General features: G+C 36.3%; 1 protein-coding gene across 1 annotated transcript in view; it reads right to left on the reverse strand.

The window, feature by feature from the left end:
- The window catches only part of LOC149831211 (DNA repair protein recA homolog 1, chloroplastic-like), a 31,815-nt gene extending 13,965 nt beyond the window's left edge, over positions 1–17,850 (reverse strand). The window contains exons 1-7 of the mRNA XM_090012005.1: positions 17,527–17,850; positions 17,314–17,405; positions 17,050–17,125; positions 16,488–16,550; positions 16,227–16,356; positions 299–384; positions 89–214 (exon numbers count right to left, since the gene is read on the reverse strand). Of these exons, the coding sequence (XP_089868131.1) occupies positions 89–214; positions 299–384; positions 16,227–16,356; positions 16,488–16,550; positions 17,050–17,125; positions 17,314–17,405; positions 17,527–17,697 (744 nt within the window). The 5' untranslated portion in view covers positions 17,698–17,850. The remainder of the gene's footprint in view (positions 1–88; positions 215–298; positions 385–16,226; positions 16,357–16,487; positions 16,551–17,049; positions 17,126–17,313; positions 17,406–17,526) is intronic.
- Positions 17,851–22,948: the final 5,098 nt, after the last annotated feature.

The following is a 22,948-nucleotide window of genomic DNA, read 5'->3' on the forward strand; positions in this document are numbered from 1 at the left end:
ATTACAACTAAAAAGAGATGGTTAGGTGTCTAGAAGAGCACCAAGAGAAAGTAAGATAAAAAAGAAAATAGAAGAATCAATAGAAAACCTTATATCTTATCTGATTCAAGAAAATGAGGGTGCAACCAGCTTTTGAAGCATTTCCAGACATTTTACGTAGTGCTTGGCTCATAAGACGTGCTTGCAATCCCATTTGTTGCATTCCTATCTCACCCTGAAAAGTGTTTAGTTAAAAAAAATCTATGCACATGAATATTGGTCAGCATAGCGCCAAAATTAGTGAAGCCCCAGTACTTACTTCTATTTCAGCTCTTGGGGTCAGAGCCGAGACTGAGTCAACACAAATGAGATCTATTGCTCCAGATCTGCACATACGATCCGCAACTGAATGAAAGCACATTCGTTAAATGTATCTATCAATATGTTTTAACATGTAACAAGAATCTATTATATTGCTAAGATAAAGATAAAGAATCTTCACAACATTACACTAGCAAAAGAGACAATCAGCGCAGGATATAAAACATGTCTTATTCTGAATCTAGCTTTCAGTAACAATATTGGCAAAAGTCTCAGAATTCATTAATAAACTTGCTATGCACGCAGCAAACAAGGATAAGGGAAGTTTTAAAGTGAGTGGTGCTGTAAGCAGAAATAGAGATCAAAGGCTCCCTACAGGATTTAAAAACAATCTTGTTAGGAAAATCTTGGGGGTAAAAGAACTATGAGACTAATGTTGAATAGTGTAATATAGGTGTATCATATGTACTTCTAGTGCTACCCCACTCAAGTGTACATAATATTATTTATTAGGGGTATTCTTGTAATCTGTAAGGAAGTTAGGAAATCAACTGAATTTGTCTTGTAGTGTCCAAGGGGATAGACCCTATAGGTTGTAACAGAGTTACCATAAGCTTCTTAGATAGGTGGGAAGCTCGCCTCCCGAAAACTCACTTCGGAAGCGCAATACTCCTCTCTTCCGAAACTTGATGGGAATCTCGATTCACCTATGTTTCTCCTATGCTTTCCACATCTTTCATCTATTCTTCTTATATGTTTTCTCACTCTACTTCTCATGTTTTATGTGTTTTCTCTCACTTCTCACTCACTTCCATGTGTTTTCTCTAAATTGGCAATCATCATTTTTAAATTTCGATAAAAATTTAATTTTTACACTAGAAAATCATGAAATTTAAGAATAATCACTTTTATTTTAGTTTTTGTTTGCCTTCCATTTCGATTCCCATTCAATTCTTATATTGCTTTTTTTATTCCTCCGCTTTCTATACATTTTAAAATGCATCGCTTCTTGCTTCTGCTTCATGTATCGTTTCCCGCTTCCGCTTCCTAGTCTGGCAACCTTGAGTTGTAATCTCTTTAGTTTTCTCTTTAATGAAGCTTCAAGAATTCCTCTCCTTTGCTCTTTCTTCTTCTTAAGTCCTACATTTGATATGGTATCAGAGCAAGAGAGAAGATCATTGGGTGCGTTAGACAGACTCATCCTTGGCATCATTGTGTTGTTGCCGACATCAGCAGCATCAGGTGACTATCTGATTTTGGCTCAATTGTTTTGGAGGTTTTGTAGAGTGTGATTTTAGAAGATTTGTGAATCAAAAATCACATTCATTGGAGCAATATTGGATTTGTTACAAAATTTTCTAGTGGTTTATTTCATAAAGAATAGAAATGAATTTTTTGATATTTTCAAGAAATTTTGTGTGATGATTAAAACACAGTTTTTTGTTAAGCTTAAAGTGCTTTGTGCTGATTCAAGTGGAGAGTATGTTAATAGCATATTTGAATTTTTTTTGCAGAAAAAAGGAATAGAACATCAGAAATCATGCTTATACACTCCGAAGCAAAATGGTGTTGCAGAGACTACTAGAGCATTGCTCTTTGGTGGATGTATACCTAGGGACTATTAGGCCGATGCAATGTGCATGGCAATATACTAAATTAATCGGATGCCATCAGGGACACTTAAAGGTATATCTCCATTTCAAAATATGTCACAAATTATAATATGATGAAGGTTTTTGGATGTACATGCTTTGTATTGTTGCATGGTAAATACAAACACAAGCTCTCACCAAGGTTTATGAAGTGTTGTTTCTTGGGATTCGCTCATGAGAAAAATGGATATAAGTGTTACGATCCAATTAAAGGAAAAGTTTGAATATCAAGGCATGTGATGTTTCATGAGGACACGCCTTATTTGGGAAAGGGAGAGCTTAAGGAGAAAGAAGCAGTGGATTTTTCTTTATTAGTACCATTTCCTGAGGAAAGAAGAGCTGACAAGAGTATGAAGATTAAAGGGGAGGAAGACTTAGAGAGGGGCAATCGATTTGGACAAACCTATGCGAGAAGGCAAGGAAATGTAGTGGGAATACCGTTCTTGGATCAAATAAAGATAGTGAAGACAAGAAACTTAGAAGCCAATTCTGATTTTCTTCCAGTTGATCCAGAACACACAGGACCAGAGTCATTTTTCACTTCTTTTCCTCCCCAGGTATTTAGAAGCTCTAAATATATGTTCATCCAACTTGTTTTGTGTAACATTCACTTTTTCAAAGCCATCGCTATTGGCCTAATGATAGAGCTACAAGCACTTCACACTAACTGATAGCCTAGGAGGAACCTACATGGGGCGGGGCTTGGCACAATTGTAATTCTTGTATTTCTTTGGGCTTTTGTAATCAGCCAAGAATTGGGAGGCATAAATGTAATATACTCATATACCTGGGGAAGTTAGGAAGGCTATGGTCTATATAAGGCCCAGCCCAAGCCACTTGGCTCATAGTGACATGTTCTACTTGAGTTTGCTTAATGCAAAGTGAGAAAGTTCCTCGTGAATCTCTTTGGGAGTGTGCCTACTCTAAAAGGGTTAAGCTTAGGTGGTTAGATCCCCTAAGTACTTACGATTATCATCTTAACCAACCCCAACCATCCCTAACCTCTCAAACCTCTAACTTAAACCAACCCAACTAGCCCAACGTTTATTAGCTCTCTTCCCAAGCTAGCCAACCCCCCTATTCTCTCCTTGTTTCCCAACAACCCAACACCTTTCATCTTCCTAAATTGCCTTGAAGTTCCTACACCACAATCATTCAAAAGAGTGAATGCAACATTTTGTATCAGAGCAGCAAGATCCAGTTGCAAGAATTGAACCATTCACAACCAAGATCCAACAAAGAGCTCTACTTGGCTAGGAGGAGCTCGTTGCTCAACCAATTGAAGCTTGGAGGAATCCATCAACCAAGAAGACAAGATCCAGTTGCAGATCCTTCTTCACATGGGAAATTGTTATAAAAGGGCTAAAAAATTGGTGAGTTACAGATCAAACTCATCTCAGGTGGTAATTTTTTAAGAGAGAACCAAATTCTTGTTGAGCGCTAGTGAGAGTCTACACTCCACTATCGAGTTCCAAGAACCGGACCCTTGGCCAATTTTTGTAGGAAAATCTTTGGGCATGATATTCAATTCACTTTGTGTGTAGGATATGTTTAAATTTGGTTTTATGTTATATTTGCTTCATTATAATTGTCCGATTTTATGGTATATTTGTGTTGTTCCTAATTGTCTGTTTATATTATATTTAGTTTGTTCATATTTTTTTGTTTTTATGTTATATTTGCTTCATTCACAATTGTTTGGTTTTATGTTATATTTGATTCGTTCCTAGTTGTTTGTTTTTATATTATATTTGCTTTGTTCATAATTGTTTTTTGTGTTATATTTGCTTTGTAACATTTGCTTTATTTATAATTGTTTTTGTTTATGTCAATGTTATGCAATTGTAGGAAGTTTGAAATATATTTCACTAAAGTTCACACTTATACTTCATTGTCATATGTTTCTAACTTAAATTTAACAATTATTATGATATTTCTACTTTTTTTATGTTTTGTTCTTTTGGTCCAGCCTAGTCCCGACTAGGCCTTTTAAGGGTCTTTTGCCTAGGCTCCACCTAGCGCTTTTGACAACTAAGACCAGAAGAGCTTATGAAAATGGAGTCATAGACTTGGAGCATGTTAGCATAAAAGAGCAAGTTGCAGATGTATTCACCAAGAGTTTGGCCTCGATGCACTTTCAGACATTCCTTTTCAAACTTGGGATGATTCCTTTAGCATCATCTCAAGTTTGAGAGAGAGTGTTGAACAGCATAATATAGTGTATCATATATACTTATAAGATATGTAGATCTGCACCAGAAACACAGTTTGTAGGGAAGAAGAGAGAGAGGAAGAAAAGGTTGCATCAACTGATTCTCCACACCCTTCCTCGTGGGTTGTGGGTTTCTTTATATTAATCATTAGGTTACATTCCAATAATGCCCCTAGTTATAATACATAGAAAAGATACATAATAGGAGCAACAAAAGAAACATTAAAATACAGTTACAAGCAAAAATGTAATACTCAAAACATGTCAATCAATCTGGATGGTAAGAACCACAAACAACTTGCTCTTCAGGTATCAAAATCTTCCCTTAGTTAATCCTTTTGTAAACAAATATGCAACTTGATGATGAGTCCCAACGAATTGAGTAGAAATCTCCCTACTTTCAATTTTAATAAAGCGTTGATCTATCTCTATATGCTTTGTTCTTCCATATTGAATAGGATTGAGAGATATTTTTATCGCACTTTGATTATCACAAAATAAGATAGAACTTGACATCTGTTGATATAAATCAGATAATAGAGATCTGATCCAAATGATTTCAGATGATGTTGCCGCCATTGACCTATATTCAGCTTCAGTACTCGACCGAGCTATTATCTTCTGCTTTTTATTGTTTCATGAGACCAGGTTCTTCCCAATAAAAATACAATACTCGGAGATAGACCTTCTTTCATCTGAATTCCTTTCTCAATCATCATCTGAAAAGGCTATAACTAATAAAGCAGCTTTATCAGTATCATTTCTCCGATAACAAAGCTCATCACCAAGAGTGCCTTTCAAATATCTAAGAATTCTTTTAACAGCCTCAACATGAGTCACACGAGGGCAGTGCATAAACTGAGAAACTTGATTGACTGTATAAACAATATCAGGATGAGTAAAAGTAAGATATTAGAGCATACCCACAATACTCCTATACCTTGTAGGATCATCAAAATGTCTCTTTCATCATGTCCAAGTTTCTACTGCAAAACACTTGGAGTGAATATCGGCTTGCAATCTTTCATTCCAGTCCAATTGAGTAAATCAATAGTGTACTTATGTTGTATTAACACTAATGAGTATTTTCCTCAATCAACCTCAATGCCCAAAAAATATTTAAGGTCTCCCAAGTCTTTCATTTTGAATCTACTATTTAGCATACTCTTAACATCATCAATATGGTCTTTAAAATTTTCTGCAACTATGATATCATCAACATAAATGAGTAATATTGTAATCCATTTGTCAGCTTTGTAGATGAACAAAGAATAATCCAAATGAGATATGCGAAAACCATGTTGCTGGATTTCAAGTGAAAAACTCTCAAACCATGATTGAGAAGTTTGTTTTAGCCCATATAGAGCTTTGTTCAATCTACACACATAGTTGGTTGGATCTTTCTCATTATACCCTTGTAGATGCTCCATATACATCTCCTTCAGGTCTCTGTGCAAGAACGCATTTTTAGCATTCAGTTGACTTAAGTGTCAACCATGATCCACTCTTAGAGAAAGAACAACTCTAATAGTTCTCATCTTCACTGTTGGACTGAATGTTTCATCATAGTCTAACCCGTGTTCTTGAGTAAAACCTCTTGCAACCAGCCTTGCCTTGTATCTCTCTATGCTATGCTGCCATTTGGTTTATATTTTATTTTAAAGACTCATTTTGATTCAACTACATTATTTTTTGTAGGTCTTTTTACAACATCTCATGTTTTACATTTATATAAAGCTTGTGTTTCTTCATTCGTAGCATCAATCCATTTGTTGGATTTTGAGGCCTGATTGTATGATCGAGGTTCTTCATGGTGATGTAATGAAATGGTGGTCTTCCACGAACGCCCTTGGAATGATCGAACGAAGTGTCTAAAAGACACTTTAAGCAAAGCCCTTAAAAAGGATAAAATAGGAACACCACACACATAAATAAATAATTTTATTTATGTAAAAAAGATGTTTGAAAAGCATTACAGGAAGTGAAGTTTACAATGGGGCTGCACCCCTATTTATACAAGAGCTAATGGGAGAGCTCACAAAGAGCTCTCCCTTCTAGCTGTAGGACTAGTCCAACGGCTAGAAATCTAGTTGTTGGACTAGTTCCAACAGCTAGTATTTGGTTAAGTTCCAAGTGAAACTTAACCAAACTAGATATTATCTAGTTCGATACGAACTAGATAATATTTATTGTACAATAAATTAAAAGAAAATAAAAAATAATAATAATAATAAATATATATAATAATAATAATATATTATTATTATATATATCTATATTACATTTTAACACTCCCCCTCAAAATTACGGTACAATGAGTGAAAGTTTGTCTAAGAGGAAGTGAAATCTGGGAGTCGCAAGAGGTTTGGTGAAGAAATCTGCTAGTTGGTACTCAGATGTAACATATGGCAGATCAATGGTGTCGTGTAGGTACTCCTCTCGAACATAGTGACAATCCATCTCTATGTGTTTGGTGCGTTCATGAAAAGTCTGGTTGCTTGCGATGTAGATTGCACTCTTATTATCACAGCACATGCGCGAGGCATGTGTTGCTTCAGCTAACAGTCTTCGGAGCCAAAACAACTTTCACTGTGGTGGTTGGCATGGTTCTATATTCGGCTTCAGTGGAGGAAAGAGAGACCTTCTGCTGCTTCTTGCACCTCCACGATATGAGAGATTCACCTAAGAACACACAAAAACCAGTGGTTGAGTGCCTATCATTAGGATCACCTCCTCAGTCAGCATCAATATAAGCAATTAAATCTAAAGAAGATTATGCAGACAAGAAAAGTCCTCGTGAAAGAGAACTCTTTAAATATCTAATAATGCGTAAGACTGCTCCCATGTGAACAGAGGTGGAAGCATGTTGAAATTGACTATTTGTTTGAACAACATGTGCAATGTCTGGCCGAGTGATAGAAAGGTAGGAAAGAACTCCAACAAGTTGTTTAAATGGAGTAGGATCTTCAAGTCGTTCTCCATCATCAATTTTCATCTTAACATTAACTACTTCTTGAGTATCTACTTTTTTTTCATCTGAGATGCCAAACCTGCAAACAATGTCAAAAGCAAATTTAGTTTGAGAAATCAAATACTCTTTACGGGAATAAGCAACTTCTATGCCGAGAAAATATCGTAATAGTCCTAGGTCAGACATCTCAAAATGAGTTTTAAGAAGAGTTTTGATATTAGCAATTCCCTGTTTGTCACCTCCAGTGATGATCATATCATCCACATAAAGAAGAAGGATAATGATACCTGCATCAGATTGCTTAATAAGCAAGGCAGTGTCAGTCAAACAAGAACGAAAACCAATATTAGTCATAACATGACTAAACCTGTCATACCAGGCTTTTGGTGCCTGTTTAAGACCATAAAGCGCTTTCTCAAGACGAAGAATTTTATCCTTGGAAAGACTAATACCAGGAGGAGCTTCCATGTATACTTCTTCAACAAGGCGCCCATTTAAGAATGCATTTTTAACGTCCATTTGAAATATAGGTCATTTCTTAATAGAGGCTAAGGCAATTAAAGTTCAAACTGTGGTCATTCGAGCCATAGGAGCAAAGGTTTCCTCGTAATCAATGCCATACTCTTGAGCGTAGCCTTTGGCTACAAGACGTGCCTTGTATCTTTCTAGGGTCCCATCACTTTTGGTTTTGACTTTATAGACCCATCGACAACCTATAGGTTTCTTTCCAAGAGGTAGGTCTTGGATGAACCAAGTATTGGCTTTTTCTAAAGCATCTAGCTCTAATTTCATAGCTTCAATCCATTCTGCTGCATGATTTTTGGCTTCAAAATATGAGGAAGGTTCAACATAGGATTGAATTAAAGCAAGAGCTGCCCTATATGAGGGTGAAAAAGATTCATAGGACACAAACTTCCCGAGGGGTCTAGAGATTCTAGAAGTCCTACGAGGAGGAACTTCAGAAAATCTTTCTAACGCACATGGAGGGCGTTGCTCTCCAATTCTTCGTCTTGAATACTGAAGACTAACATCCCTACTAGTTTGATCTTTAGTATCAAGATCAAAGCTAGTAGGGCTTTGGTCATGGTCAAAACTATATTCAAAATCCTCTTCATCGGATTTGGACGTTAAGTTAATTAAAAAGGAATATTCAGTAATATCCTTGTGTTTTTCACTTTCGAAAAAATTCTCCTTTTCAAGAAAGGTCACATTCCTTGACACATATAATTTATTATTTTGAACATCGTAACATCTGTACTCTTTTTGGTTTTCGGCATATCCTAAAAAGGCACATGGGATTGCACGGTGGGAGAATTTATCGTTTTTGTTTGTAAATACAAAACATTTGCAACCAAATACTCTTAGTCTGGAGTAGTCTCGAGCTAAGATATAAAGTTTTTCAACCGGAGATATGTTTTCTAAATAAGAAGATGGCATTCGGTTTATGAGATAAGTAACAGTTAAAGTTGCTTCTGCCCAAAACCCTTTTGGCACTTGGCTTGCTATTAGCAAAGTCCGAGTGGTCTTCATAATGTGACGATGTTTGCGTTCTGCAAGGCCATACTGTTGCGGGGTGTTTCGGCAAGATCATTGATGAATAATGTCATATGAAATAAGATAGTTTTCAAACTCTCTAGACATAAATTCTCCCCTTGAATCAGTGCGAAAAATGAAGACATTACTTTGAAATTTGTTTGTGACCATTTTATGAAATATTTGAAAGTGAGTAAAAACTTCGAATTTATGTTTAAGAAAATAAATCCAAGTATGTCTAGTAAAATCATCTATAGAGATGACATAATATGCAAAACCACCTTTAGAAATTACTGGTGCGGGTCCCCAAACATTCGAATGTATTAACTCAAGTGGTTTTGAAGAGACAAAAGTTCTACTAGAGAAAGGTAATCTTTTCATTTTTTCAAGAATGCAGTCTTTATAAGCAAAATTTTCAGATTTACAAAACTTTCCCAAATTTGGAAAATATTGGATTTTAGACATATGAGGATGGCCAAGTCTTTTGTGTCATAAGTCTGTTTCTAATTTCTGAACATTTAAGCAAAAAACATTCTTGGGTAGCTCCAAAAAATCCATGTAATATAGTCCTCCTTCTCTATGGCCTTCCCAATCAGCTTCCCTGACTGGCGATCCTGTATCAAGCAACCATCAGAAGAGAAGGATATATTACATCTATAATCAGAAATTTGATAAAAAGATAAGAGATTCAAATTAAGTTTTGGGATATATCTAACTTCTGGAACACAAAAAGTTTTGTGTTTTTCAAAACACCCAATTCCCTTTATTTCAAGAGATGTTCCATCTGCTGTAAAGACTTTTGAAATACTTGAGTTATTTTTAAGACATTCGGATAAGCATTTATAATGTGGGGTCATGAATGAGGCACCATAATCTAAAAGCCAAGAAAAGTTACCTGGACCGGAAACAGATGCAACTGCCGCTCCAGTTGAGGCTTTAGCGGAAGAAGAGACCCCGTGAAGAAGAGGCTGAAGGATCTCCATAAGTTGAGCCATAGAAACAGGTGCATCTTGATCTTTTGATTCTTCAACTGATACAACCTTCTTTTCATCTCTTTTCTTTAATTTTGGACATTGAGGCCTATAATGCTCCGGTTCATGACAGTGATGACAAATCACCTTTCTTTTATCAAACTCGCCATTTTGCCTCCCAAAATGAGGTGGCCTGTAAGTGCGAGTGTGATTCTCAGGCCTAGATACAGCTAGGACGGAATCATCATCAATTTTAGAGGAACCTTTTCGAAGACGATTTTCCTCCATTGTTAGTTCTTCAATAGTTTCAACAATAGAGGGAATCTTTCCCCACTGAAGGAGGGCCGATTTGGTGGTTTCAAATTCCGGCCTTAACCCAGTTATAAATTGGTAAAAGTGTTCAGCATCAAGTTGCTTTTGGCGAAGCTCAATGTCTTCGGCACAATGGCACTTTGGTTCTAAGAGAGAAAGTTTCTCCCAAAGTTCTGACAACCCATTGTAATATTCACGAATCGTTTTATCACCTTGAGTCATTATTCGAACATTTTCTTGGAGGTTGCACACATGTGCAATATCTTTAAAGGAATACATATTTTTAAGGTATTCCCATGCCTTATCGGCATGATCAAATTTGGCAAGGCTTGAACATTTTTTAATGTCAATGCTATTGATAAGCCATGACATTATTTTTGCATGAGTCATTCTCCACTTTTTCCATTTTTTCTCATAAGAGGCTAGTACTTTGATTTTCTCTTCTTTCGATAGAGGAACCACTTTATCTCCCTCTTTTTTGGTAAGAGATAGTTTAGGTTCCGAATCGGAACTATCCACAATCCCCCATAAACCTTTTCCCCATACATGGTGCTTCATGATAGAAGCCCGTGTTACATAATTCGTATCACTTAACTTCATGGGAATGATGGTGACTTTATCATTGTCATCCATCGATTACAAGGGGAAAGAAAAATAGGGATAGAAGAGAAGAACGATAAAAGAATGAAAAAGGAAAGGGATACAAGATGTGAGAGATCTTCAAATGAAGTGATAAAACACTTCCCTTCAAGCAGCGAAACACTTTCGCAAAGGGCACGAAAACCGAGGCAGCTTTTCTCGAAGATTTAATATTCCCGTAGCTCTGATACCATGTAATGAAATGGTGGTCTTCCACGAACGCCCTTGGAATGATCGAACGAAGTGTCTAAAAGACACTTTAAGCAAAGCCCTTAAAAAGGGTAAAATAGGAATAACACACACATAAATAAATAATTTTATTTATGTAAAAAGGATGCTTGAAAAGCATTACAAGAAGTGAAGTTTACAGGGGGGGCTGCACCCCTATTTATACTTGGACTAATCCAACGGCTAGAAATCTAGTTGTTAGACTAGTTCCAACAGCTAGTATTTGGTTAAGTTCCAAGTAAAACTTAACCAAACTAGATATTATCTAGTTCGATACGAACTAGATAATATTTATTATACAATAAATTAAAAGAAAATAATAAATATATATAATAATAATAATATATTATTATATATATCTATATTACATTTTAACAGGTGAGATACTGCAGCTAAAAATATTTGATGGTCTATGCTGAAATTTTCATAACTTACTCATCTATCAATGGGGTGACGCACTGTTCCAGTTCTTCTGATTATTTGTCCTTTTTCATTGGAATCATTTTTAGACTCAACATTTTCTTGTTCTAAACTGCTCTCGGATGTATTTTCATATTCAATATTTTGAATCCTATGACTGTATGTAATTCATTTGAACCTTCCTATTATGTCATCAAAATGATCAACTTGTTGTCCCTCAATATTTGGCTAGTCTGACCTCACATGTGCACCTTCTAATATGTCATTGTTTGCATCATTTATTGTCTCGATAGAAAACATATCATCTAACCACGGCTGATATAGTTGTTTTGACTGCAGTTGAACACTTTGTGCATTGTTGTCCTTTGAAACAAAATCAAATTCATCAAAAACATTTCTGGATATACAAATGCATTTATTTTCAACGTTATAACATCTATATCCCTTATAGTCATCTGCATATCCAACAAATTTGTAGAAATGAGCCATTTTGTCAAACTTGTTTCACAGATAGGCATTAATGTGAACATAACACGTGTAGCCATATGCTTTTAAATAATTATAATCAGGGTGTTGGCCAAACAATTCATAATGTGGGGATTTATATTGCAAAAGTTTTATAGACAACATATTTATAGTATGCCCGATTGTATAAAAGGCCTTTGTCCAAAGGAATAAAGGAACAGATCCTGCATTCATTATGGCTAGTGCACTTTCAATAATATGCATGTGTTTCCTCTCAGTAAGTTCGTTTTGTTGAGGTGTCCAAGGACAAGATACCCTTCTATTAACTCCATTCTCCTTACGATATCAAATAAAGTCATTTGAAGAGTACTCACCCCTACCATCACACTGAAAATTAATAATGGATAAAGAAAATTGAGTGTGAACCATAGCATGAAAGTTCTTAAAAATTGAGAAAAATTCATGCTTATGTTTCATGAAAAATATCCATATATATCGAGAATGATTATCAATGAAAGTGACACAATATTGGCTCCCGGAAGAAGAAACAGTTGGAGTCGGTCCCCATACATCAGAGTGCACAATTTCAAATAATTTAAAAGCTCTTTCATTATTCGAAATGAATGGGAGTACATGACTCTTAGACACTTGACAACTAGGATAAAATTTATTTAACTCACGACTCAAACTAGACGCTGAAATCAAATCATTGGAAACAAGCCTCTCAAGAAAAGCCTTATTACAATGGGCTAAACGACTATGCTAGACACTTGACTTATTGGACTCTAATTCATTGGCCAAACAACGTGACTTTTTAGCATCTTGAACTAGAACACAAGCCAACGAATTCTCGTTAAAGAGATACATATTCTCTCGTCTTTCTCCTTCAGCAAATGTCCTCTTCATATGAAAATCCTTCACATAAACATAAGGAGTAAAAACGACACAAGAATTGGTATCATCAATAAGTTTAGAAACAGAAATGAGGTTCTTTTTTATATTAGGAACAAAAAAAACATTCGATAGGCAAAGATTTGAATTGGACATGGGAATGAAAGCATTTTCAGTGTGTGTGATGGGGTGATGAGTGTCATCTCTGGTTATAACTCTATCTCTACCAAAGTAAGAAGACAAATTTTTAATATTACCTTCATCCCCAGTAATATGATTTGCTACCCCGAAATCAACGTACCACACTCTTTTACCATTCTGCTTTAAATTCAACCATGTTAAGGTGGCCAATAAAATTTATCTATCCACTGGTTTCGTCCCTGATCCCCCAGTCTTATTTGGTGCACTTTTACTGTGTGAGCTCTGCTCTCCAACATACCTGGGATCATCTTTATACCAGCAGCTTTCTTTAACATGTCCAAGTTTCTTGCAAATTTAGCACATAGGTATTTTCTTGCCCTGATAAGAAATAGGAGATGTATTAGGAAGTGGGAGCAGCCCACGTCCTCCCGAATTACCTCCTCATCCTCTCATTCCTTCTCTTCTTTTCCCAAACTGTGTGCTTGAAATAAGTACATGATTGTATGCCTGCCCCTTAGGATTCTCAAGAGATCCTCCTCCTAAATTCATCTCAAATTGCAGCAACTTAGGACGTAAAGCTTCAAAAGTAGGCAGCTCATCAAAAAAAGATAAGGTAGTATAGATAACTTTGTATTAGAGTCCTAATCCATTAAGAACATGTTGTACCTTATCTTTATCCGAAATGATGTGACCAATCACAGCAAGTTGATCTGAGATTTCCTTCGTCTTATTAAGGTACTCCATGATAGACATGGATCCCTTTTTAAGATTCAGAAACTCCCTTTTAAGAAACATAACTCTGGCCTCAGAAACTTGTGAAAATGTTTACACAAAGTTGGGTCCACAATTCCATAGTTGTGCAATCATTCGAAATGCTTACCAAAACCTCCTGTAACAGTGTAGAGGTGATATACGCCACCAACGCCTTATCGTGTTTCATCTAAGAAATGTATCATGGGTTCCGAACCTGTGAGGATTTAATAACATTCCCTTTTTCATCCTTTTCTTTCCTTAGTATGAATTCTGGTAGAGTCTGAATCGATTCATCCAAATGACCAGAAGGATCTTGGCTTCGAATAAAAGGAAAGATTTGTCTTTTCCAAGTAAGATGATTTGAGGTACTTAATTTTTCGAAAACTAACTGATTAAGGAAGCTTGATGAAAGAACTGAAGAGGAAGTAGAAGAATCCATGATAGGCAAAAGAAGGATGAAAGGGATCAAAAGAGGAAACGCTGCAATAACAAAGTCTGCCTGCATTTTTTTTTCAACACAAACAGTCACGAAAAATAAGTATTTGATCAGCAATAGAAAATTGATATATTAATTCCTAAGCAGGAATAATATATATATATATATATATATATATATATATTCCTTTTTTCTAGAAAAGAATAAGTATGAGTTCACGAGTTCCAGATCTGAAGAGAAAATAGGTTCAGATCTGGAAACCTGAATTCAGATTCACTTTTGAAGGGAGAAACAGGTTCAGATTTGGATTCAGATTCAGATCTGAAATAAAATACAATAGATTCTCAGATTGGGAGATTAGGGTTTGAAAACTAATATCGGATTGGGAGATTAGGATTTGAAATCAGATCTGGACTCAGATTTAGATCTAAAACAAAATAGGGACAGATTCACATCATTAAGAAAAGGGATCTGATCTGAATCTTGGTCCAAATTCAGATCAGGAAAAGACTTCATAAAAGGAGAACCCAAAACCAAAATCGTGGTCTAGGGTATTGAAACTAACGTGGTCTAGGATCTAAATCTTGCGCATATTTGTTGGTTTAGCTCCAAACAGGGATGCCATGAAATTATGGCTTTAACCTCACTACTCTCCAACCACTATAATTACCTAGGATAGGTGGGTAGAATAGCTTTAAACTGCCAATCTTCTCCAAGTGCCGAAGTGAGCACATAGGAAAGACAAGGGTGAAACCATTCTTTTTGTAGAACACACAACAACAACAACAACAACAACTACGCCTTCATCCCAAAACAATTGGGGTCAGCGATATGAACCAAAAAAAGAAATTCATTTTGGGTCTTCCACGTGAATCCTTTTCCTCCAATCATTTCTATCCAATGACATGTCCTCGGTGAGGTTCAAAGCATTCATATCCTTTTCTATCATCTCCATCCAAGTCTTCCTAGGCCTACCCCGACCTCTTTTAACTAATATATTTTCCCATTTCTCCAACCTTCTAACTGGAGCATCATTAGGCCTTCGCCGAATATGTCCAAACCACCGTAAACGATTCTCTCGCATCTTATTTTCAATGGGTGCAACACCTACCTTCTTACGTATCTCCTCGTTCCGAATCTTATCTTTTTGTAGAACACACAAATTACAAAAATAAAGAAAAGATATCTTTTAGAAAAAACTTAGTACAATAATAAAATAGATATAGAAAACATCAAATACTTCCTTGGACACACAAAACACCAAATAGCCAATAAATAGAAGTCCCAAAGAGCAAGCAGATCAATTTAATTAATGTAAACCTTCCTGGTAATGTTAGGTACCCAGAATTCTTATTTGCCAACTTCCTTTCAAGCTTTTTTACCATTGGATCTCTGGCCTCCTCTCTCAAACATCACATATAAAAACATATGCCTAGACATCACTGCCCAAAAAGCCGGAAATATAGGATTTCTTACTTTGTCCAAAACTCAGTCATCCATTGGAAGCATTTATCTATAAAATTAAATATCAATATATGCTTCAATCAAATAATAAAATAGCATAATGATCCATCCCATATGACAGTAGAAGATCAATAGTTACATTGTCTTTTCATAATTTTTGAGTGATCTATGAGGGCTACCAACTGTTTTGGATCTATTAGGTCCTCCAACCTGCACAGTCTTACAGCAGCTATAAGAGACCATTTTATTTTATTTTTTTAACTCTGCCACTTCAATTTGTTTTCACTTAATCAAACTTCCACTATGTGGTTGCTGATACATCTTCCTTTTCAGATTAAATATTTAAATTGCTAAGATCATAATTTGGCTGTTCGGGTGAGAATTGTCCATGTTCTCCATCGCTAAGCCAATCGCTTTCTTCTTGCTCCTTTGTCGCAACTGACAACACCCACAAACTAGGGTTGGAAAAGGGCCAGCTGTTCTAAGCATAGTTGCTAATGTTAGCTTCATTATCACCTTAAAGTACTCAGACTGATGTATGGAGAAAATTTCTTGATTAGAAAAAAGGTAGTGGAAATATATTAATGGATAGCCTAAAACATCTTGCTCTGTGCATAAAAGATTGAAAGGATACTTGAGGAGAAGCTTTAATTTTTTTTCCATGAGATAACCCCAATCTTCTCTTCCATTAAGGGTAGATCCTTACTCTAAGTTTTGTGGTCCTTATCATGTTCAGAAGTAGAACCTTGGTAGCTAAAACAGCATCAGAAATACATCCATGCATTTTTCAACAAGGATTATGAGGGGCAATGTCAGGAGATAAGAACAGAGATGTTACTTTCTAATGCCATCTCCCCATTATCTGGCTGACACACAATTAAGTTTTCAATGTCCACCCCTAAAGCCTTCGAATAAGCTGGATCAAATACATGTTCGGCATCAACAAGCATCGCATTGCCTCCAAGTTTCTGCATATTCACCACAAAAACAAAGGAACTAAAATTCCTTAACCCATAACTCTTCAAAAGAAGAGAATTCTTTAAATTTTGCCATTCCTGGTTTGAAAATAAATAGAACTCACAACTAATAAACCAAATACCTGTACTTCTGCAATCGCGTGTAATGCAAAGGTAGTTTTGCCGCTACTCTCTGGGCCAAATATCTGGTAAAATGAGATAGACATAATCAACCTAGTATGCTCCAATATTCTAGATAAGTTGTTCTCAATTCACAAGACAGATAAATGATCACAAACGCATTCACGTACGTGTGTGTGTGTGTGTGCGTGTCTATCTAATTCCACATTTTTTCACTCTGCAAGGGAAAATCTTGGAACAAAAAAACTTTTGCTATCTAGAAAAAATCTCATGCATAAAACGTAACCAAATATAAAAATGATAGAAAATTAAAAAATAAAATAAGCATTTTTTTTCAAAAATGTGTTAATATCACGATGATGTTGCGATGGATAGGGAAAAGGTCAAACTTTGAAACAATCGTGTTTTCTTGTCAAGATTCCATCGATTTCTGAACATACAACAATAAAACCGCAATATTTTCAAAAGACCACACACCCAAATATTCATGCATATGGAGCAAGCAGAAACAGAGTAATAACACGTGTATGTACATGGAGTAAGCAGTGACAGAATGAACGATACCTCAACGATTCTGCCTTTAGGAAGACCACCACCAAGAGCATAGTCCAACGTCAGGCAACCACTCGGAAAGGTTTCACTACACCATACGGATGCATCCAATGTCAAACACACTAACATCACTCTTTTCTACATGGCAAAACTATAAAAACAAAACAAAACTTATGTGCTTGTAGTGGTGAAGATGAGTCGTACATTCACAACGCATAACCATATTCTCATCGAAGGGACACACATTAAAAGAAAAAGGAAAAAAAAGGAACATACACGAGAGCTCCGCCAGCACTTCCCAATCTCGTAACGCTCCCTTTTCCGAACGAGCTGTTGATATCATTCATGGCAGCCTCCAGCGCCTTTTGCTGAACCAACGGCGGCAAAAGTAAGTACCCAAAAAACGAAAGATAGAGAAAACATCAAGGAGAGAAAGAGAGCAAGAAAAACGAGCAGGAATGGGGAATTGGGGGCTCCCGGAATCATTACGCGGTCGAGGTCTCGGCAGTCTGGGTCGCTGGAGAGGGCGTCGTTCGCCTTCGCGTCGGCGTCACGGCGAAGGAACCTGGTCCGGAGCGCCGGGAACTTGGTGGTGTGGCGGAAGGAAGGAGTTGTGGTGGGGAAGAAGAGGTGGGTTCGGAAGGGGCAGAGTGACTCCATCGCGCCTTCTTTGCAACGAGTTTGGATGTCTCTCTCATAGGCGTAGGGACTCGTTGCAGTGAGAGTCGAATGCTAGGGTTTTGTGGAAGAAGAGTTCGCGGGAACGAGCTCGCCCTGAGCCACCACCCATGCCGCAGTGGGTGCTCACAGAGAGAGAAGAGAAAGGAGAGAGCGTGCCGAGCGAGCAAGGAGGGATTTTTATCTTCGGCTCTGGAGCATATACCTTTTTGAGTAATTTATAAAAAGCCTTTCAACGTTTTAGGTGTTTATAGAAAACATCTAATGTTCCTATTATTGCATGTATCGCTTCTTTTTCCATTTACGAGAAGATTGTAGTCCACTTTAAAATTAGTATGTAGATGTGTTTGTTTGTTTTTTTGCAAATCGGACTAAGTGGATGTGATCTCCATGGTTGAAAACCTACTGGACTCTTTTGATCAAACTTTTTTAGCAGGATTTTACATAGACCTAAAAGTCAATGGTTTTGAAATTTTGAAGTTTTTTATATTATAAAATCTTAACTAAACATGAAAAAAAGGTTTTATCCAATAGTCTATTTGTAAGTTTTCAATCTTGAAGATCACATCCATTTGATCAAATTTGGCAAAAAATATATGTACATATGAATTTTGAAGAGGTGGACCATCCCCTTCTCTGTTTTATATGGACATGATCCTAAAATCATTAAGTTGACCTTTGTTTGGCGACAATTAGCCAAACAAAATGACCAAAATTCCTTGATTATTATATTTTTGGATTAGATTAGCATTATTGTTTATTTTAAGAAAAGTGCATGAGTTTTTTCATAAACAAAGACAAAAAAGGAATTTGTTAAACTTCAGATTTCTATAGAAATCTCAGGTCTCACCTTTACCTCAAGGGAAGGGTCCCCTCCCATATGAAGTCACTCCCTCGAAATGCATTCAAATAAAGCAAACATTTAAATAAGAATTGAAGTGTCCGGCGGATTTTTGTCAATAGTTGTTTGGAAAGGTGGCCTTGTTTAGACCCTTCTTGTTGTCTATCTTGAAGAGCTTCTCCATGGTTTCATAGGTCAAACTAAGTCTAGTTTTGTAGTGAAAAACCTGCTTCCCATATTTGTAGCACAGTGGCATAGGGTCAATTGTATGAATTATTATAATCAAAATGTGAGGATGTGCTCATGCTTTTCATGTTTAGTTTTTTGTTGTTGTTTCAAGTAATTTATATTACGACAATACTATCATGGATCTTTATACTCACAACAACAACAACAACTACGCCTTCATCCCAAAACAATTGAGGTCAGCGGTATGAACCAAAAAAGAAATTCATTTTGGGTCTTCCACATGAATCCTTTTCCTCCAATCATTTCTATCCAATGCCATGTCCTCGGTGAGGTTCAAAGCATTCATATCCTTTCCTATCATCTCCGTCCAAGTCTTCCTAGGCCTACCCCGACCTCTTTTAACTAATATATTTTCCCATTTCTCCAACCTTCTAACTGGAGCATCATTAGGCCTTCGCCGAATATGTCCAAACCACCGTAAACGATTCTCTCGCATCTTATTTTCAATGGGTGCAACACCTACCTTCTTACGTATCTCCTCGTTCCGAATCTTATCTTTTATTGTATTTCCACACATCCATCTAAGCATCCGCATCTCAGCTACACTCATTTTATCTGAACTTTATACTCAGTTTAGTCAAATTATACAAAATGAAGATGCTATCTGAACTCAAGATTGTATATTGGTCCTTATGACTTTAATGCATTTCACTTCCATACAGGATTGCTGCTTGTTTGAAAAAGGCTCGATTTTGTTCCCCGTGCATGTTGGAAAAAAGCCTTAATTTTTTACCGTGTTTGATGTCAGTTGAGGCAATTTGATATAAAAAAGGTGAAAATAATGTATGCAAGTCAAGGTTCTACAAATATGAATGTGGCAAGAAGGTTGCAAATGTCTTAAAATATACAAAATGATATTGTTGGTGAAATGCAGATTGAGATGGTTGTGGATAGTGACCATCACGAAAATGCAAATTTGGAATATGGTTTGAATGTTATTGAAGACAACAATACACTATCAGATGAAGAACATGTTGTTGAAGAACATTGTCTTAACTTGAGGGAGAAAATTTTGGTGTTTCAAAAGTATATTCTATTGAAAAAAATACACCTTTCTCCAAGTGTAAATCAAAGGAAGCAATATAAATGTAACAGTAGGAAATAAAGAGGCACACAAGATTTACGTGGTTCCCTCAAACTGAAGTACGTCCATGGTGACTGTAAGGTCAATACCTTCCACTATTATAAACCATAGATTACAAATACCAAAAGGCATAAACCTTACACACTAAGGTGTAGAGTAAAACAAACAAGAGGAAAGACCTCACCCGAATGTTCTGAAGAACTAATCACACTGAAACAACACACAGTACGAAATGGAAAGAACCCTGTTGTTGGCCGAACGTCCCTATTGTTTCTAACCAAACGTTCTCACACACTACTACTACAAAAATCACTCATAACTTCAAATGGAAAAATGATGAGGTGTAATAAATGAGGGTAGCCAAACAAACATGCGATACCCAGTTAAAACGTCACCTCCAAAATTTGCTTTACAACAAAAGCTACCTTGAGATAAACAAAAAAAGAATGCTCTTGAAACTCCACTGAATAAAGGCAATATGTTGTACCAATGAGCATTAATTAACAAAGCTCAATATAGCAAAATGTGGGTCCCACAAAAGGAGGAAAACCCAACAATTCTTTCCCTCCCGACTTATGTGAAAGCTTCAACCATTCCTGCCAATAGTCTATACTTCTCATGCTTGTTTTTAGGCAATGTCTTAGTCATAATATCTGAAGTATTATCATCAGTGTGAACTTTCTCAAGTTGTAACAATTTATCATTCAAGACATCATGAATCCAATGATATCTAACATCAATATGTTTCGATCTTGAATGAAATTAGGAATTTTTGCTCAAGTGGATTGCACTCTTACTATCACAATGAAGAACATACATTTCTTGTTTTAAGCCCAACTCTTGTAAGAATTTCTCCAGCCATAGTAATTTCTTGCTTGCTTCTGTGATGGCGATGAACTCAACTTCTGTGGTGGAGAGAGTTATACATTTCAGTAATCTTGATTGTCATGCAACTGCCTCCCTGCAAAGGTAATCAAATATCTAGAAGTAGATTTTCTACTATCGACATCACCAGTCATATCAGAATCTGTGAACCCATCAAGAATAGGCTCACCTTTTCCAAAACATAAACTCATCTTTAAAGTGCCTTGAAGATACCTCAAAATCTATTGCACTACTGTTGAGTGTTCTTCCCCCGGATTTGACAGAAATCAATGAACAACTCCTATTGCATGAGTATTATTCAGTCGAGTACAAACCAGGACATACATCAAAGAACCAACTGCTTAAGCATAAGAAATTTTTTGTATCTCATTTTTCTCTTCATCACTTGTAGGACATTGGCTTGAGCTAAGTTTGAAATGACCTGCAAATGGATAATTATCAGGCTTTGCTTTGTCTATATTGAACCTCTCAAGAACCTTTTTAATATAATTCTCTTGTGATAACCAGATCAGCCCATTTGATCTGTCTCAAACAATTCTCATCCCAAGAATTTGTCTTGTTGGACCTACGTCCTTCATGGCAAAGGACTTACTCAGCTCTAACTTCAACTTGTTAATCTTGCTTGTGTCTTGGGTCACAATTAACATATCATTAACGTAAAGCAAGAGAATAGTAAAATTACCATCTGAAAATTTCTTTACGAACACAAAATGATCTATGGTGGTTCTTGAATACCCATGCTCAGTCATGAAAGAATCAAATTTTTTTTACCACTGTCTTGGTGCTTGCTTCAATCCATACAAGTTCTTCTTCAGTCTGCAAACAAACTAATCTTTTTCCTTTTCAATGAATTCCTCAAGTTGCTCCCTATAGATTTCTTCTTCTAAGTCACCATGTAAAAATGCAGTCTTCACATCAAGCTGCTCAACTTCTAAATTCATACTTGCAGCTATACCAAGAACAGTTCGGATGGAGGACATCTTCACAACTGGTGAGAAAATCTCATCAAAATCAACTCCCTTCTTCTCACCAAAACCTTTCACAACAAGTTGTGCCTTGAATCTAGGTTGAGAGTTGTTCCCATCATTCTTTTGTCTGAAGACCCATTGTTTTTCAAAATCTTCTTCTCTTTAGGTGGTTTCACTAAATCATAGGTGTGATTCTCATGCAATGACTTCATTTCCTCTTTTATCGCCTTAAACCACTCGGTTTTGTTTTCATGCTCCAAAACTTCTTGATAAGTCTCTGGCTCTTCTTGATTTGTTATCATCACATACTCATGTAAAGAGTACTTTCTAGACGATTGTTTCTCTCTAGTAGATCTCTTTAACGGTGAATATAGAGGTGACTTTTGGGGTAACTGCTCTCCCTCAATCTCTGGCTCAACATTTCCTTCCTCTACATTATCATGAGATGCTTGCATCTCCTCAGTGATATCCTGAACAACAGGTGGATCAAGAGGATCTAAGTCAATAAGATATTCAGTGCTTGACTCAGTTGTCTCAAGCTTGTCAATGTCTTCAATAGTCTGATCTTCCAAGAAAGTAACATCTCGGCTTCTGACAACTTTTTTATCAATTGGATCATACAATTTGTAGCCAAATTCTTCATGCTCATAGCCAAGAAATATGCACTACTTTGCTTTAGGATTAAGCTTGGACCTCTCATCCTTTGGAATATAAATAAAAGCTCTACAGCCGAATACTCTCAAGTGATCATAGGAAACCTCCTTCCCTGTCAAAACTTTCTTTAGAACATCGTCATTCAACAGAATAAAAAGAGATAAATTGATAAGATCAATTATTGTCCTCATTGCCTCACCCCAAAAGGATCTTGGTAATTTAGAATGTGACAACAAACATCTGACTCTCTCAAGAATGGTGTGATTCATTCTCTGCAACCTCATTCTGTTGAGGTATATTTTTTATTGTATTTTCATGCCTGATGTCATGATTGGTGCAATATTGATCAAATGGCCCAATGTATTCACCACCATTATCCGAGAGAATACATTTCAATTGTCTTCCAGTTTCTCTTTCAACCATGACTTGAAAATGCTTAAATACACCTAGGACTTGATCTTTTGTTTTCAGTGTATAAGCCCAAACTTTTCTAGAATGTTCATCAATAAAAGTAACAAAATATAGTGCACCACCAAGTGTCTTAACCTTTAA

Source organism: Nuphar pumila, chromosome 7, assembly GCF_984573655.1.
Source record: "Nuphar pumila chromosome 7, dmNupPumi1.hap1.1, whole genome shotgun sequence".
NCBI classification, from domain to species: Eukaryota; Viridiplantae; Streptophyta; class Magnoliopsida; order Nymphaeales; family Nymphaeaceae; genus Nuphar; species Nuphar pumila.